At 41.2% G+C, this 19,223-nt stretch overlaps 2 protein-coding genes across 2 annotated transcripts; one reads left to right on the top strand and one right to left on the bottom strand.

The window, feature by feature from the left end:
• Positions 1–2,009: 2,009 nt before the first annotated feature.
• Positions 2,010–5,761, bottom strand: zic2a (zic family member 2 (odd-paired homolog, Drosophila), a). The gene is made up of 3 exons (XM_042080834.1): positions 4,366–5,761; positions 2,832–2,995; positions 2,010–2,619 (listed from the first exon to the last, which is right to left on the bottom strand). The coding sequence occupies exons 1-3, from the start codon at positions 5,339–5,341 to the stop codon at positions 2,410–2,412; spliced, it is 1,350 nt and encodes a 449-aa protein (XP_041936768.1). The 5' UTR covers positions 5,342–5,761; the 3' UTR covers positions 2,010–2,409.
• Positions 5,762–10,801: 5,040 nt separating this feature from the next.
• zic5 (zic family member 5 (odd-paired homolog, Drosophila)) lies at positions 10,802–15,776 on the top strand. The gene is made up of 2 exons (XM_042080822.1): positions 10,802–12,019; positions 13,987–15,776. The coding sequence occupies exons 1-2, from the start codon at positions 10,978–10,980 to the stop codon at positions 14,421–14,423; spliced, it is 1,479 nt and encodes a 492-aa protein (XP_041936756.1). The 5' UTR covers positions 10,802–10,977; the 3' UTR covers positions 14,424–15,776.
• Positions 15,777–19,223: the final 3,447 nt, after the last annotated feature.

Below are 19,223 nucleotides of genomic sequence, written 5' to 3'. Positions count from 1 at the left end.
TAAAGAATGATAAATGTCCCCAGAAAGAAGACTGCACAACAAGAAACGGCTTTGAAGTCCAAAAAGTAAGTCCTGGTTATACACTATATCTAGTACACATGTATGCCAACACAAACACTAAAAGCGGGGACCTAAGACGGTGGTTTGGAGCTGCAGTCCTAATTGCCAAGACAATGGCTAAAACTAGGCATTGTGCCTGTCTGCCTGCCCCTTCCCCTGGCTTCACGCGTGCGGCGTGCCCATGCGTGCCCATTCCTTTACCTTATTTCCCTTTGCACAACTTCCAAAGCCAACCCTATAATAACAGAACAACTAAACTGAATCTACGTGAATGTATTTGAGGTGGTTATACCTCTTTAATTATGATATCCTACGAAAACACACTTCAGTCTAAACAAAGTGAACCGTAGTGGTATCTGCCCGTAGTGTATGTCAGAGCAACCCTGCCCTCCCGACTGCTATTGTGGCGGCAGTCCGCTCTGTAGCGAGTACTATATTGCACCAACTCCCGTCACACCACAACCAGCTACATGAGTTGTAAAGTGCTGCGCTTGTTTGCATTGTAGTTCGTTTTTGTCAAGCGTCTTCACCCCCAGGGTACTAGGCTACTGCTATCCCAGAGTAAATCTCCTAGGCGGCATGTTGTAGGCTACCTTGTACTATTCACCCAATATATCCCCTGTCAGATCTACTCTCAGTGTCTGTGTATCAATTCATTGCTACTATTAGTAGCCTATAAAACCAGTAGGCTACATAGTTAGAAAAAGTGCAAGTGCAGTCTCAGTGCCCCATGTTCAGGTTTGATTAGGAGATTTATAAAGTATCTAAACATGGTTAATATGTACTTCAACAATGCGCAAAGCTGAGTCAAGTTCAAGTTCATGGTCACTTGATGTTGAACTCTATTAGGTCTAAGGGAGATAGCAGATAGGGGGAGGGGTATGGCACACTAAGACTCCTAAATGCTACAAATAAGACGGGGAAAGACAATGGCTATAAGGCCTAAGGCCTCCCACTCGCCCTCAATGGCAAAGTTCACATTAGGAGCTTTAAAGCAACAACTCACATGTAAGAACAATACTGGTTATAAGATTTGGTAAAGTCTCATAACCTTACATAATCTCATAATTCTTAATAGGACTACTTAAATGTTGCTATTTCATAGAAGCGTTCTGAAATCTGTTCAGCATGTTGGCCAATCCTCCAAGGCCTAGTGGATAGCACATGTCACTGGAGTGAATCGCCGTAACACCATTCACCAAAGATAAAATTCGGAGTCGTGTCAAAGTAGCTTATCTTCTAAACTTTGCTTACTTTTAATCGCTGCAGTACAAACATACGCTTACATCGGTCTCCTCAAGTCTATGATCTACAGAGCCACATTGCGCTGTGTTGAAACCACACAAACACACACACGCGCGCGCGCGCGCTCACACACACACACACACACACATACACTTGCAAGTAACCTAAGCTGTGGTCAGACCTCTATAATTGCTGTGGGTGTTGAACCTGTATCATAAGTCTCTAGTAAATGAACAACTACTCTTTGCTTCGCATCTCACGTCAACAATATTACCGTTTTCCCACACAAAACTATCCAACAGGAAGTACACTTGCAACACATTTTTATTATATTTGTATGCAGTAAAATTCTTATCACAATAATGGAGAAAACACCTCTTAAACTTTGAACAAAAACACTTAACAAAACAACTGCCCGAGTTCAGCTCATAATTGTACATATTTATAGTAAAGAAACATTCTTTATAAATATTGTTTCATCTGTAGCAAGTAAATACCATAATTTAATTACAAATGGATAAATATGGCAGTCGATATTTACAAAAGGAAGTTGTAATTACAGAAAATTGAACGGCACGACGTTTATTTTCCTCACAATCTTCCAAATAGTATTTCACAATTCAAACTTGCAAAGCACAAAACGTCACAAGTTAAGCCCAGCGAACTAAAATATACATTCACAAGCAAATATTGTGTCTTTCGTAGTTGTGTTGACTTTGGCACTCCTTCCTGCTTATAGATGTTTAGTTACAATCAGTTTGCCTCAACGGGATCACAATATTTAACATCATAATACAACTTGTATCCATAATATGTGCACTAAAAAGTCCAGTTAGAGAAATAGCTACCATTGAATGAACATCTATACACCAAAAACTGACAAAATCTATTACAACCATTGGGAGAGAGGGTGTGTAATAATTATTTACAAAATAGTGTATACATGTTTAGCGCAAATCACTTGGCTGATCCTCCGTGGTGCCGTGTTATGGCGCTTAGTAATAGCGTTCGTATAGCCTATACAGTGGTTCCTTTTTACAAGCCTGTCCGGATCTTGAGTTTTCTTGCTGTTTTCTGAACTGGGTTTGTGCTGTTGCCAGAGTCCTAAACATACCACTCACTGAAATTGGACGATAGGCTGCTGTGACTGTGGCTGTGGCCGTTGTTGTTGTTGTGCACTGCTGACGCGGGCGACAGATTGTTGTTGCTTTGCGTCTCGGTGGAGGGGGACACCAGGCCAGGGGGTGTGGAGGACTCATACCCGGAACTGGCTGCGGGCGACGAGTCTGATACGGGCGGGGAGGCTTCATGAACCTGGGGAAATACAACAGTAATGCTTAAGACGCAGCAGCAGACAAATCTGTGTGTCATGGCATAAGTTCTGTCCCAACGCTATACTACAATCAAGTGGCGCAGAGAGTTACATTCCATGTGTTCCAGAACAACCACGCCTCCCTAAACCACAATAACAGCTACTGGAGTCCAATATATATTTATATAAATACTGGCGAAGATGGTGAGCTTACCTTCATGTGCTTTCGTAGAGAGCTGGGATGTGTGTATGACTTGTCACACATTTTGCAAAGATAGGGTTTGTCGGAGGTGTGAACGTGCATGTGCTTCTTTCTGTCGCTGCTGTTGGCGAAGCGCCGGTCACAACCCTCAAATTCGCACTGGAACGGTTTCTCACCTGAATAATAGAAAAAAGCAAGGCAAAAATTAATTACATCATAAATTAAGTATGGTGAATACATTCTCATTGCCTCTGATTGCACACACCATTTATTGATTGTTTCATAGTAATTTGATTCATCACGTCTCCACAAAATGTTGCATAGGCTATTAGGATACCCTAAACAGTTGGATTGAACTGACAGAGAAAATAGCATCAAATTCAGAAATGCAATTTTTACATGCGGTTTTGAAAATTGTATATCACTCTTAAGAGAGCCCGTGAAATATTAAAATATGAGCACAGTCAAACATAGTCATGCCATAGTCTGGGTGCAAATTCAGTCTAATCACATATGGCCGCCATTATTGACCCCAAGTGAAACATTATTTGTGAAATGATAAAGCATAATGTTTTGATGCAAAAAAAAGTTTGGCTATTGGAAATAAGTTACAATACAGTCACTAATATGTGGTATCCACTTGGCTATTTCTGTGTAGCCCCTTCTCCTTATTCCCATTTGTTATGTGGGAATACCTATGTTTCCCTACAGACAGCATAAAGACATTTTTGAAGCAATAAGATAGTAATTAACACCCGGACTAATTCAGCACTCCATTACAACTAAAAAGTGAAATCCTGGTAATAGCCTGTCTAGCACCTACACTATCAATGGAATATGTGAGAAAACAAAAGGCCGCGTCGTTCTTTCCTGGAAAGTAAACAGTAGCCTGCTACATGCTTTTATTGTTTATTCGCTCGACTTCACCATAATCAGTTTAGAGTCTGAGTTTGTGATCTATGTTTTTTTTAAAAACTGTATTGATCTACGTTAGCAGAACACAACACGCGGACAGTTGAATGTGGAAGCACAGGCACACGCGAACATTAAACCGGGTGAAGAGATTTACTGCCTCTCTGCGCACGCGATGAGCTACCAGCACAGAGCCCTCATATCGCCTTTGACCCGTTTTAAAGTTTATGAACCACAAACCCTCGACAGTCTGTTACATAATTTAGTACATTGTTTCAAAACATCGCATTTATTCCGGGTAGACTAGCCGTAATCGTTTCCAGAAGCATTAGTGGAGTGGTCGCTATAAAAATGAAATACTATTAGAGTACCAATAGGGTTTTTCAGACGTGATTCTACATTTTGATTTGATCTGAAATTATTCCCAATAAAAAACAACAAGAACAAAAAAACTAAATACGGATAACAATTCTCAATGTTTGTGTACATATTCGTTTTGAACAGGCCAAATACTCAGATGTATTTCAACATTTTAAAAGCGATATTTACCCAACGCCCCTTTCCTTAATCATCACTGTCGTAGTACACAAAATGGAAATATCAAAATATATTTTAAACAACAGAAAATAATTACCTGTATGTGTTCGCTTGTGAATCTTCAAATTTTCCGACCGTGCGAAGACCTTGCCACATCCAGGAAACGGGCATGGAAAGGGCTTTTCGCCCGTATGCACTCGAATGTGGTTGACTAACTTGTATTTGGCTTTAAAGGGTTTGCTTTCTCTGGAGCAGTCTTCCCAGAAACAGATGTGGTTGCTCTGTTCGGGCCCCCCGACGTGCTCCACGGAGACGTGGGTGACCAACTCGTGCATGGTACTGAAAGTTTTATTGCAACTCTTCTTGGGGTTGCTGAGTTGCTCCGGGTCGATCCACTTGCAGATGAGTTCCTGCTTGATGCATTGCTGCCTCATGTAACGGAAGAAGGCACCTGGGTGGTGGTGATGCGCTGCCATGTTCATTCCCATGTTCATATTCATGGAGCCATACTGGTTGTGCAGTTGGGCGGCGGAGTAAGGGTCGGTCCTCGGGCTGGATACCTGGTGATATTGATCGGATCGGCCGAAAACTTCCCCTGGTAGTCCAAGTCGCATCTGCCCGTTCAACACGTTTGGCGAGCTGTGAGACCCATGCTGGTCGTGGATCCCGGGAAACAAAATGTGACCCTGACTGTCTGTATGGGAGTGATGCAGTGACCCCGCTGTGGGGCCGAAGATCGCATGCTGGCTGCTGGCCGGAGACGAGTCTCCGAAGCCCCGGCTGCGAAACAGAAAGTCCCTTGTTGAGTTAAAAGGCGAGCTGGCGTACGACGTGACATGAGCTGCATGCGCACCCAGCGCCGCAGCGGGGTAACCTGGAGCCTGGGAGGTGAACGCGGAGCTCTGTCCGGGGGAGAGATCGTGGTTCAGTTTGAAGGCACCCATGTGTGCCGTATCGACAAAGCTATTTTGTGCTAAACTCAAATCTCTGTCCTGCATTTCGCTTGCTGAATGATGCCTGGCAAATGTGCCAACTCCCAACCCAGGGAACTGGTGACCAGCGTCCAGTAACATGATTTCTCAAGAAATAAAAATTCTCTTCGATTCAGTCTATTTACAACTGTTCAGTCTGTTGCAAAATAAATCAAATGCCTCGGCAGTTATGGAAGTGCCAACTTCCAAACACGAAAACACTTCATCAGGCGAAGTTCAGCGCGATTATCCGCTAGAATGAAGACGGTGTATTTTGCGCACGTCTATTTTCTCGTACTTAACTTGTAACTCAAAATCCCATGAAATTAGTTGTGGAGACTCCCCTTGTTTTGTCTTCTCAAATGTATTTTTTAAAAACCCGATGCGATTGAATAATTCTTACAGGCTCTTCCTCACCCTGAATGCGGATCCTTGCAGCATCTCGGGTTGGAATGTTTATTTCTTTCGCTAGTCTGTGTTTATCTCGGAGGGTCCCTCTTTCTCAGTGGACTGGCAGTACCTCCTCTTACGCCCCCTTTAACTGGAGCCCGGTCATTCATTTGCCGCAGTCTCATTGGCCACTGAGTCTCATCAATCCCAGGTGCCCCTCCAATCGTTGGTACCCCTTTAGCGGCTAATAGCTGATCGCCATTTTCCACTCATAATTACCGCCTACTTTTTCGGGAAGGCTTTTTTTGGCGGAATGATAGAAGGGAAAAAATAACCTCTTACGAATGGTCCAAAAAGCTTGATTTTATACGTTCATTATCAATGGCCGAGCGATAATAGTGTGTCGTGTTTGCACCGTTGTTGAAATCTGAATATCGAAGCACATACGCAGCATAAATAAAACAAAATCGCCCGCTCCAAGGCAATCCAGGGGGAATGGATTTATGGCCGGGTAGGCTATATGAGAAGACAAGCCAATAACCTACTATATTCAGATCACGATAAGACGTAGCAGAAATTCATAAGATATTCCCCCAACTAGTCCACATGGCCGCACTACTCGACTGCGGGAACGTAAGTATAGATAGCCTGTGTTAATACCTTTTTCATAATAGCAGAATAGATGTGAAAATGATCATCAACCTGCACGTTTTTTTACAAGAACGGTGTTAATTTGCCTTTTTGGGGTTCAAACAGGCAAAGTAGTCCTATGTAGCCAAAAAACCGGCCTATGTAGCCAATTCAATAGGTTTAGATCAAAGCACTGCGACATTTCCAACGCAAACCAACATTTAGGCTGTTGTAAATCACGGTATGGGGTAACACCCTTATTCTCCGTAGCTTATACCAACATGTATAACGTTTTTATAGAAATTTAATAACACATAGCAGCTCAAGGAACAACATTGTAGTGGGCCTGCTTTGTCGTGTTCTCTATAGACTACACCAAAATGCATCAATAATATATAAGTCAAGACACTGAATATTTATCACATTATCTACTCAACTGAGGTTCTGAGGTATAGCATATAATAGCAATGTATTGGAGGAATTCCACATTATAACCACTATTCGGCATTAACACAGAATGGCACAGCCTGTTTCCACTACTGTAGCATGTCGTGAAGGTATAGACTCCCTCATAATGCTTAATCATTGATACCATTCTCTCCCTCTCACACACACACACACACACACACACACACACACACACACACACACACACACACACACACACACACAATATGAATACGATATTTCTGTGTTACATTTTTAATAGGCTACCTTTCCAAAAAAGGTTTTTAAGGATAGGCTATATTTACTGCCCAGAAACACTGCAATAATCATAAATTCAACAGTCTATCTATCTATCTATCTATCTATCTATCTCTCTCTCTCTCTCTCTCTCTCTCTCTGTGTGTGTGTGTTAGGACACTATGATGTGAAATGAATTAGACAGCTAATGCAGGAGTCCGCGTTAACAAACGTTCCTATTAATTTTCACAAAAACGCACAACCGTATGTACAGCAAAATATATAACATTTTTGTCAATTAGAAAAATACATAAAATAATAATAATAATAATATAATTAACTGATACCACACTCTATCTTAAGGTTAAGAGGGCTTCGGGGGTTTCTCTTTGCCAACGAATCCGCAACAGCTGGTGACTAAAATGGCAACATTAAAGGAAGTTTACTTACATTGTCATTGAACTCGAGTTTCACAAGCTCCCTCTCCCAAAACACACCAACGTTACTTTCCTCCACCCTTTGCCTCCAAACGTTCGAAGCAGTGAATAATAGGGCGGAAGACGTATAAAACTTGGGGATTCTGCCTGTGTCTGCTCAAAGCCATGCAGCTTGAACGTTGTGTACCATTCTTCCAATACTATTTCTACCCTCTCCGCAGGAAACACAGGAGCTGATCCAAGTTCAAAGTCGCGTCTGCCGACCCCTCTAAGAAGTTCTTTATTTCTGTGGAAAAGCACAAAAAACCTTTCCCCCGCCACTTTAGACAAAGAAGAAAAAAGAAATTAAAAAGAAAAGAGTGGGGAAAAACGAATGGCCCACAATAGGCCTGTGGGTAGAGGTAGCAGTCCTACATTCTGATTTGCACTATGGAGAAACTAAACGCAAAAAAATATGAAGTTTTACTTGCAATTGCCTCGCCTCTTAGTTGTAGATTCATAAAATTGAAAGGAAAATAATAGACGGTTGGAGTACATATTTGCCATATAGACATTAGCTATGAAATGTGGAGTTTTTCATCAACATAATTTTTGTTGTTGTTCATCATCAAACATCAAACTAAAAACATTTGTGAAATGTTTGATGGTGTTTGCAATATCCAGATGCGCCATGTTATTTCCCCAGTGAAAGTCTTGCTGTATGCATTGAAGTCACATAACACAACAAGTTCCCCGTTACCCAACGGCCCTTTCTACACATGTGGATAGAGTTGACACCATCCATATGTTTTCACATTGTTGCTTAGCTCAAATGACCTTGAGTGTTTCAAGGGCGTTTGACCTCTGATCCAGGAAGACCACATACGTTGCCCTTTGAACTGTTATGTAAAATATAAAATATACCTCTGTTAAAACAAAGGTGTTCTGCTTAAAATAAAGATTTAAGAAGCACCGAGTAAAAATGCCGAATTATATAGCCTACATACACATAAAGCCTAGTAGATTTTAGCAATTAACGTGAACTGGATATAAACTGATAAAATCAATAAGTTCAACAATTGCTGTTATTATTTGCCTCAGCTTTCTGATGGGGAGGTTTAGTTATCCCTGTTAAAACTATAACATTATTTTTTCTGATTAGACCTTCTCCAACTTTTTCTTGACTGATAACATTGGTGAATAGTAGGCCTAACCATATGTTCAAGGATATGGATCATTGCAAAGTCTCGCATGTGAAAAGTATTTTTTATTAGGTCTACTAAACTTTAATTGGTGTATTGCGTCGTCTAAGACATAGTGCCGAAGAAGGTATAAGTGCCATGTTTTGACTCCTCAAGGGGAACTTGCAGAAATTCCCCACTGGATATTACCATAGTGAAGAACTGCAGCGATAATGAATTTGACAGATGGATGGCTATGCACAGCATAGGGCCAACGCTAAAATGTAATGTAACGTAATGTAATGTAATAAATCTTTAATGCTATAAATAAATCGTAAAGGTCTGAAATAGCTTAAAAACGTAGTATTACTTATTCTGTTTGAGCTACAGGTGCACACTACAGAAGTTATCTAGAGGTCTTTGCAAACTAAGCATTTTTAATAATATTATCTCAGACATGACTTAAAAGGGTTAATCGCCCAAATCTGTCCTAGCAATAGGCTTTATTAGGATAGTAGCCTACAATTATGCGCAAGGAGTTACCAAGACAATAAAGCTAGACACATTAGACAGGCGACAGAGCTAGACAGAGGCGAACAACTAATCTTCAATAGATGGGTGTCACTTGTACACAAACTCAAAATGCACTGTCCATTAGTGTTGTTCTTCACTTGAATTTAGCATTGGTTGTTGGGTACAAAATAGCCTATTATCAACAATTTGTTCATACTCAGTAATGGATCGTCCTTCACTATGCTCAATGGATGTAATTATACTTAAATACATATACATGTATTATGACGTACATTTTCAGAGGGATCATTCAACATTCAATTTATTCCTTGCATTATTGAATTCCTGAAAACTTCGCCAAAGTACGCACCCGACCCCAATATCATAAATCGATTTCAAAGGTGTCTCGGAATTAAGACATATTAAATCGATGACAGATACGCATCCTGCTGAGTTCAACAAGGAGTCTACAAGAGGGCGTGTGCGGGTACCATAAAGTGCAGCAATATACTCCTTTACAAGTTTCACCCTGGTACATTTAAGGGTGAAGTCATAAAGAGTAACCAAAGCACAGTCACTGAATACAAATACATTTTCCGAATACTCCTGTTTTGGGGTAGCCTATCTCCCAACAACTCACTCAAGCACCTGTATTTTGTCTCAAGGGGTGTTTTATCCATGTTAGTGAATTAATTTGGTCACAGTTAAATAGCTCACGCTTTTCAGTGTCTGTGTTAGGCACATTGGTGTTATTTGTGGCTCTTTGCCTTTGGGGGCGTACAGTCATTTAGCAATATTCCAATTTCGGCAGACAATGTGGACTGTTTGCAGGTCATGATGGATAGCATATTTCAGATAAATAACAGAAATCACGTCAGGAAGTTGGTATGAGAATGACAAACTCAATAGAGATGACATTTCATTGTTTTTTATATATCACAAATGTATGGGGGTAAAAAAAACTGACTGAAGTAGAAAATATATAGATTATGTATACATAGTTTATCCTGAGATCTGTGCGTTACAGTCTTGAACCAACAGTAGGCTACTGTCCATGAAGGAATGTGACTTCTCTTGTACAGTCGTGTTGTTATTAAGGATTATCAGAATAAAATAGGCCTAAAATCAAGATGCCTGAATTTCACGGTCTCGGACACTGTGTCTCAACATTGTATTATTGCAGCAATGAAAATAAACTTGTGGCACATGTTTTTTAAGGATGGCCAGACCCCTTGTGCTTCTCTTTGATCTCTTGAACAACAAAAGAATATTTTGGTGTTTGCGTAACTTAAAGGCTATCTTAACACGAGGTACACTTCCTTTAGTTGTTTTGAGCAGGAAAGGGCTTAAATTTAGTCTTTTGAAAACGTATTTAATTCTCGCTGGTTATGTTTTGAGTTTATCTAGCATTTACCTTATGTTTTGTATTATGCCTTTTAAAAACATTCTTTTATTAAGTTCACCATAATTCATGGATCATAAATATAATTTATCAATTTTGAATGTGTGTGGCTCATTTTTCTCTCATATGTGTCTGGATAAATAAAGCCGCATACAGATCTTTTCCTCTAACTTTGGGAGAACAACTTTTTGGAGTCAACAGCGATAAAGAGAGTGAGGGGGCGGAACCCCGCTGAGCCTCTGCGCTGAAAGACAGCCAATCGCTTCGTTCTCTTAACTGCCAGTCACCGAAATCCGTCCAATACCCGCAGTGCCATTTCTAAACTGTATTCCCCACTGTGTCCTCCAACTGTTGTACGTTCTGCCAATCGCTTGAGGACAGAGTGGGAAAAGGAGCAAGCAGAGTTAGAAGCAGGACAAAAGAAGTTATATAGACCGACATATACATATATTTTAATGTTTTAGACTACGTGTAGTGTGAAAAACAATAGCCGAGAGTGTGGATGGACATGACAGTGTAGTTATGGAGCCCCCTTTGAGCAAGAGGAATTCGGCGATAAGATTAGCGGATTTGGCAGCGACTCAACCCCTTCCTCATCAGAATATGACAGGCTTCCCGGGGATAGGGGGGCATCACCCTCACTCCCACCATGCCCACCTCCACCCTGGGGAGATGGGCAACGACCCCGGAGTGGCTCTCACTCCATTTGGACCCGAGCACATGGCACAGACAAATGCTCTCAAACTTAGCCCATCTCAGCACATTCAAAGCCATCCCGAAGCCCAGACCGCGGCATCTTTCACTTCTTCTCAGACCACAGTTGGTTTCCCCGTGGCTCACCCCCACTCAGGCTACACGACCAGCAGGGACTACATCCTCAGGAGAGAGCTCTCAGCCTCTGCTATGCATGCACTTGGCGACCAGCATAGTTCCGCCTCCTCCCCTCATCACCATGGCATGTTCATTTCCCCAACAGGTGCTTATGGGCACACGGAAGGTGGTGCCCATCCACTTTTTACTGGACTTCACGACCAAGCTGCCCCAGGTGCCCACCACCATGCTCTCAACGGGCAGATGCGCTTGGGTCTACCGGGGGACATCTATGGCAGGCCAGAACACTTCGGCCACAGGCCCGAGCACTATGGACCATCTTCGCTCCACAGCTACAACTCCATGAACATAAATGTGAACATCGCTTCAGCTCCTCATGGAGCCACGGGGGCGTTTTTGAGGTACATGAGGCAACCTATCAAGCAAGAGTTAATCTGTAAATGGATTGATCAGGAGCAAACTTCAAAGAAGCCCTGCTCCAAAACTTTCAGCACCATGCACGAGCTGGTGAACCATGTCACCGTGGAGCACGTCGGGGGACCGGAGCAGAGCAACCACGTCTGCTTCTGGGAGGAATGTCCGCGCGAGGGCAAGGCTTTTAAGGCAAAGTATAAGCTGATAAATCACATTCGAGTCCACACGGGAGAAAAACCCTTTCCCTGTCCGTTCCCTGGCTGTGGAAAAGTGTTTGCGCGATCGGAAAACCTAAAAATTCACAAGAGGACACATACAGGTCAGTGAAAGTTCGCTCAAACTAAATGAGGACTTGTTTTTGTGATAACGTGGTAAAAGTTTTTGTCCACATAACTGGACGGCGTAGTTTATGGATACATTATCGCCTGGAAATGGGACGTCTGTGAAGGTAGCGTTTAAAACAAGTGAAATTAAATTAGTGATTTAGTCCGGTTAAAAGCATGTGTGCGATTATGGCGTGAGGTTCCAAGCCACTGTTCACTCACGCTAAAACGCCAGTAAGCATTTTGCTCTAACTTTTAGCTTGCAAAAACGTATGTCGTAGCGGAGAGTTTCGCGCAACCCAGTACGGTCTAGGTTGTTACAAGAGCGTGGCCGTTTTATGTTTAATCTTTACCCTAAGCGCCTGACTAACAACATTTGCCTCTGTGACCTAGAAACCGAAAAAAGAGACATTGTAGCTGGTGTATGCACATGGTATGTGGTTGGTAATTTGACCATGTAATAATAATTAAGTAATGTGTTCATAGTAAAATGACTAATTGCATGTCATATGTTTGTGTGTGCAGTAAACAGGCGTTCGGCTAGTGCATGAAGGCAGCACATTGGCCTTTGCAGCCTGTAAATTGCATTGGCTAATCATGGGGTCCTAAAATTATGTACGCTACACTAACCTGAACAAAATAAATGTGTGCTCTATTGTGTTTTTGCGGACTAGGCAATAATGTGTACAAACAAACTTGTCTTTAAACACACTGCTTTGGTACTATGTGCTATTGAATGACGCCTCCGAGATTGGCCTATTTAGTAAAAAGCAAATGCCTCCCAATTTTGAACTCACGCAAAAACCAGCACGGCAATCAGACCTTGTCATCGTCTGTGCCAATAACGTGCATAGGGATAGGCTACGACTGCGAGAACGAGGTCCCTTATAAGCGCCATTGCAAGGAACCTTGATGTGAACAGGATTACCGAGTGTCTGAGGAGCAAAACAACCGCACAGGGTTAATCTTTGAAATTCCTGCTCCAACTTGTATGTCGGCGATGTCGCTTCACACGTGTGCATGTATAATTGCTTCAGTGTGACTTTTGTCCAGTGCAACAGATATTTTTCACAAAATGTCGTAACACGTGCTGCGCCGAATCATAGCTTGTAATGCATTTTGTGCACCGACGCCCATCTCTCACTGGCGAATACGGGGAATAAGTGTATGGTTTTCTGCAACTCAATGGTCATGCGATTTAAGACATGCGATTTAAGGCAATTAGATGTAGATATATTTTCAGAAAACCGACAGGAAGGATTCCGCAGAACACTGTTTTGTGGGAGACCACGTCACTCCATCGCCCAAATAGAAAACATTTTGGGTCACCATACAGTTAGAATACTTTAACCCTTGCGTGACCAACTGAAGCATATGCAGTGAAGGCCTCTGGTGTCGTCACCGAGTCATAGGCCAATGAGAAGTGTGGTAAAAGGTTACTTTATCTCTTGAATGTAATGCAAAAAGATATCCAAGGGCCATGATCGCTGGATTCAGCCATCCAGGCCGTCTATGTCCGTCCAAGGCCCATATGGAGTTAACATGCAAGTCAAGAGTGTGCAGTCTTGAGTAAGCGAATGCGTAATGGTTGCGAATATAAATGTATAAAGGCCCGCGGCTGTTGGGAGGGGAGGTAGCTTACAGACAAGTATGGAATCAATTATTCTCGACGTGATGGCCTACTTTATGAAAGCATCAACATGAGTCTATCTATCTATTTATCTGTCTATCTATCTACATATCTATCTGTCAGGTGGGTATGGGTAGAATATTTGGGTAGGCTATTTATTTGGTTCATGATATGATTAGGAAAATTCTTTTAAAATTAGGCTCTCAGTGGCCACATATTGTTTGTTGTTTATAGTGTTGCTAGCCTCGCCTACCACCTAGCATTAATATTATGCCTAACAGGGTTTCCTCGATGCACTGAAACCTTATCCCTCTGTGTTTCCGTCTCTTCCAGGAGAGAAGCCTTTCAAATGTGAGTTTGACGGTTGTGACAGGAAATTTGCCAACAGCAGTGACAGGAAGAAGCACTCTCACGTCCATACGAGTGACAAGCCTTACTACTGCAAAGTAAGGGGCTGTGACAAGTCCTACACACACCCCAGCTCCTTAAGAAAGCACATGAAAGTCCACTGCAAGTCTCCCCCGCCCCCTTCTGCCAACACCGGTTCGACATACCACTCCTCGTCCACGAGTCTCGGAGACCCTCTCTCCGAGACTCACAGGAGTCGTTCGGCCAACCTTTCGCCTCAGGTTACCAACCTCAATGAATGGTACGTGTGCCAAGGGAGTGGTGGACCCAACAATCTCCACACACCTTCAAGCGATGTGCCAACGTCAGACTCGGAAGACGAGGACTGTTACAGAAACACAGACCCAAGAACAATGCTCTAGTGTTTGTTGAGGAGAATGGATTATATTTGCAATGAATTATGTTTTCTTCCCTCCTCCCTCCCTCCCCACCCACGGTTAAAATGTCGTTGCCCATCGGAACTGTTTGCTTCTCAGCTTTGGCGAGAACATGTGAAACAGCGCCGCGGATGTGTGTTGGTGAAGAGCATTTGCCCTCAATATCAAACCCACTCGCATACTCAGCAGTGCTGTACAAACATATCGGAGATGCCTCCCCCCCCCCACACACACACACACACTTCACGTCTGATGTGGCTTACAACTAATCGTCATGTAGTCTACATTGTGTCATAAAATTGTCAGCCATTTTGTGTCAACGTCAAAGCTTTATTGGTGAAAATCAATTAAGCGTGTCAGTATAAACAAAACATATGTAATTATGTGAAACACTGCTGTCCCCTTCACCAACAGCAAATGTTTTATCAACTTAAATGTTCGTCCATGCATATTTTGGATGAGACGATGAAGACATAGCTATAGATGTGTCCAGCTACCACGGAACACTTACCAGGTCCTTTAGTCAAACTACAGTGTGTCTTATTTATCGCTGTCTTATTTGAGGCTATGTCTTTACTTGATATGATTTAATCATAACCTGATAATCCCTTGAACCCTCGTGCATTTATATTTTTATATGTTCACATGTAGGGATACCTGTTCTCTAATAATAGTTATGCATTCCGTCATGATAGCTCTGTCAGTTTACAGTGAGAACAACTTAGTAAAACAAACAGTGGCTTATACGCCGCCAATCACCTATAAGAGGGAAGAAAGATTTTAAAGGGTTTGTAACTTAGTTCCAATTTATACATTTATGTGTATGGAACGATTTTGTGATATTTAAGAACTATTTAAAATGTTTATTTTATGCAGATCACATCATTGTATCTCTCGCAAACGAGTACGACTATGTCCTTGGAGACCCTAAATAACCTATGTAAAATTGATTGGCCTATCCCTGACTGGTTTGTACATAATGCTGTTGATGATGCTCGTGAATGTTGTAGGTTTTTCAATGATGTTGTTTTTTGTACATTGTAATTTATTTGTTGGTCTTAAATGTTTTGAAATTACAGATACACCAAAGAATAATATTGATTTTGGTGAACGGTAGTGATGCTTTTTTATCGTGTTCTGTAAAAAAAATGTTTTACTTGAATAGGCTGTATAATGTGAAAATCAGTCATTCGCATGCCCAGTGTAGTATTTGTTTTTTTATTTGAGGTGCATGGTGCTGTTTTTTCGTTGTGGATAAAAATGATGAAACATCTCAGACAGTGGAAGTCCTTGATGTTAAATTTTAAATATAAAAAATGTTATAAACTTGAATAATGAGAAGTTGTAAATTGTGTTATTTACATATCCAGATTTAACAAACATTTTCTTTATTTTGCCTCTCAAACACACAGTTGATATTCCATAGAGTTCTAATGTAGCTTACCGCACACCGTATTGACCTTAAACTGAAAAAAAAAAAAAATAGGTGTCAACAGAAAGATGCACGTTTCTTTGTGCCATAAACATATTGTGGTTATTGTGATGCAGGAAACCCTTAACTGAAAAAGTTAATCGTGCCAACATTGATATCTGAACTATGAGTTACTGAAAAACGCGGATAAAGCAGGAAAAAAAAAACCTGGTCACCGTGTTCACTCTAAACATAATGGATTCTTGAAATGGGAAAATGCCATGGCCCTGTACTGATCATCAAAAAGCATGCACGTCATGAATCATTCATGGCAAATATAAAACATAAAAAGATGCTTGACAATGAGATAACTCTTGTGTAGAGTGTATAAAACAAATCATTCACTTATTTCCTACATTAAAATGCACAAAAACGCACAATGTCACTTTGAAAGTCTCCCTGTCCAATCTATAGATTCAAAATTGCCCGGCGCTAACCCTGCACCACTTCAAAGTGGAGCGGAAGGGTAGGCGCTTTGACAATCTTCATGGTGCATTACAATTTCTATGTCAATTGGCTACCGAGACGCTCAAATTTGAATACGTCTAGATAGAAGACAACCAACTAACTAAACGGTGTAGAAACAAAGTGGAGTATTTCTCTCTAAACAAACTGTATGTTCCCTGGGCAAGAATACAGGAATTGCATGAGCCAAACAGAAAAGTGTTAAATCATGGAAGATACTTAGGTGTGTTTTCCGGGAATGGTGATGGTGTCTAGAGCATTATTACGCATAGATTAGGTCTAGGTCTATATCAAAACAATACCACACGCACAACACCATCCCATCTTATGTATCTCTGCCTACGTCATGATAAGGCAGGGTGGTTTAGTTGTGGAGTTGGACACCACAAAGTGGTAAACCGACAGGCAAACGATGCGCATCCACCAGCAAAGCGCTGTTCTCATGGCATTACTTGACCAAACAAACCTTCCTAATAAAACCAACAGTTAGAAACAAGAGCCCTGAAAACAAGACTTTTGAATGTATGGTGACATTTCCATTAAACATTTAGATGAGGCTACTATGACAGTGATGCACAAAAAGCGGACAAATGCAATAAGACTTGATCCATGAGAAATACTCAATTACTGTAAATTACGGTTGCCTTGACCTCTGGCTTCGTGTCTCATTAAAGTAGTCAGCAGGTCAGCTGAATTCATCATATTTTCTCCCAAACCATTTCAACCGCACGTTTAATTAGAAACAAGCACTGTTGCTCCTACACATCTTCTGCACAAAGCCATTATTTACTGAAGGAGTAAAAGAACTTCTTTATTTATTTAGAACAAGTACCCTATGAATAGAGGAAAATAAACACGATGAAAAATAACCAAAGAGATAGTCCCTTCGGCGTGAAAAGGGGAACTTCATAAAAGAGTGAAGCAGTCACCGTTGAATGGGAAACGCTTTGAAGTAGAACTTATTATCTGACGAATGCTTCTCGGTTGTCCTAACGACGCTGCTGAATTGAAAAGCCTCTCCTTTGTCAGCGATTTGTTCTCCTTTGGCGAGAAGCCCGTGGAAATCACTTACACGGACTACCTTAACATGCAGCCTGCAAATCAGTAACTTTGGAAGGCAGACATGCAGACGCCACTTCACAGAGGACAAAGCAGAAGTCACAGAGAAACACTGCCACTTTCCCTCTTTCCGCCTTTATTGGGCAGAATAGGCATAACAGAGAGGAATGTCTATTTGGAGACATCAGTGACAAGTGAAAGTGACTGGTCATCCCATCACTTTGTTTCATTGTAATGTTTTTTTTCACCCTTCTCAAATAAACAGTTGCAACCACTTGCATGACAGAATAAAGTGACAGGCACTTTCACCTGTTACTGCAAAATACTGCAACTAATTAGATTGCAGGTTCCTTGCCCATATTAAAGCCAAATTCTATTATTTTCAAAACATCTGAGACGACTGAAACACCTGCAACAACTGTTATGGTAAATTTAATCAAATTGATCATCAAATTAATCATTTGTTCAATACTAACTCGGTACAGAATAATATCAATAAAAGTTCATTTGACACGCCTTTATGTTTTCGACAACTGAGAAGGGTGAACACTATACTCAATGTCTGAAAGCGCAGATGATCTGAGTATCTTTATCAGTGAAGTCATAAATGAACAATAATTAAATATATAGTCTATAGGCTCTATGTCAGGTTGCTTGCCTATTCAGCAGACAAAAGTTATGAAACGTAGCTCATGTTTTCTAATATCTAAGCTATCATTTGTAATTTGATTTTGTATAATTTACTAGATATCCGGGTAATTCAGTGGCACTTGAAGTGAAGCAACGGAAGTTTATTCATTTGACCATATTCATATTTGGCTATGATTACATTATATTTTTTAGAATATATTTCTAATCCACCATATATGACCAATACATGAATTTGTAACATTGCTCTAGAACACTGATTTAAATACATATATGCGTGGAACAACATTTGTAAAATATAGTCTATATAAATAAAACAAGTGTTTGTTTAACACCGCTCTAGCAATGATGACAAATAATTATGATTAATACAGACTAAAACCATACAACACAGCGCACAGTATGCATATTTCTTGCATCAATTTTGCTTTCAGTTTAACAGACTTTATCTAACCAACTTCTTAAAATTAGAACATTAACTGCTCTGCCCTACCACAGCATGTCAGGCAGGGAAGACCAACAACATGGGCACATATTCATTATCCAGGCATTCTGCCAAAATCTTTCAAGCACCCTACCTAGCTACTATCTTAAGTTTCCAGAATAAGTGAGAAAACACAATCCCGCAGCTGTGCACCACTTCCTCCGTTAACCTCCAGTTTAAAGCTGCCTTGCATGGGGAACACTAATCTTTCAAGCGAAAATATACGTTTCTGCTCAGCATTCTGTAAGTAGCCTATGCGCACTACGACTTTCTCTTACTGACTCTTTGAAAACCGACAGCAAATATCAATTCCTGAAAACAATTTCTGGGTTTGTAAATACTGAACTTCGCTTGGCTGTAGGACGTGAGAACTGTGAATATGTATTCGGTGAAGCTATTTTATACACCATTTGGGCGAGGAAGTGTGATGTCCCGTTAAATTATGGCTGGGTGAGTAGTTGTAGCCAACTCTTGAAACTCTCGGGACGACGCGTACCCCACAAGTCTCATTCGGGCAGCTGCGCGTTCACCTATTAGCCCCGATGTCTTTCCGAAAAGATTGGAGGAGTTAAACATCCGACAATGAGCTCTCCGGGGGGGCTCTCGCCTGACCTATACCCGATTTTAATAGTTTCATAGGAACTTCATTAAATCAATT

This window comes from Alosa sapidissima, chromosome 2, assembly GCF_018492685.1.
Source record: "Alosa sapidissima isolate fAloSap1 chromosome 2, fAloSap1.pri, whole genome shotgun sequence".
Taxonomy (NCBI): Eukaryota; Metazoa; Chordata; class Actinopteri; order Clupeiformes; family Clupeidae; genus Alosa; species Alosa sapidissima.
Note: the sequence above shows the minus strand (reverse complement) of the source record. Positions and strands in the feature narration are given on the sequence as shown.

Excerpts from the sequence above, each read along its gene's own strand:
- zic5 (XM_042080822.1), top strand. The coding sequence starts at position 10,978 with ATGGAGCCCCCTTTGAGCAAGAGGAATTCGGCGATAAGATTAGCGGAT. Across the intron at positions 12,020-13,986 it reads TCACAAGAGGACACATACAG|GAGAGAAGCCTTTCAAATGT; the intron begins GTCAGTGAAAGT and ends CGTCTCTTCCAG.
- zic2a (XM_042080834.1), bottom strand. The coding sequence starts at position 5,341 with ATGTTACTGGACGCTGGTCACCAGTTCCCTGGGTTGGGAGTTGGCACA. Across the intron at positions 2,996-4,365 it reads TCACAAGCGAACACATACAG|GTGAGAAACCGTTCCAGTGC; the intron begins GTAATTATTTTC and ends TCTATTATTCAG. Across the intron at positions 2,620-2,831 it reads CTCTACGAAAGCACATGAAG|GTTCATGAAGCCTCCCCGCC; the intron begins GTAAGCTCACCA and ends GTATTTCCCCAG.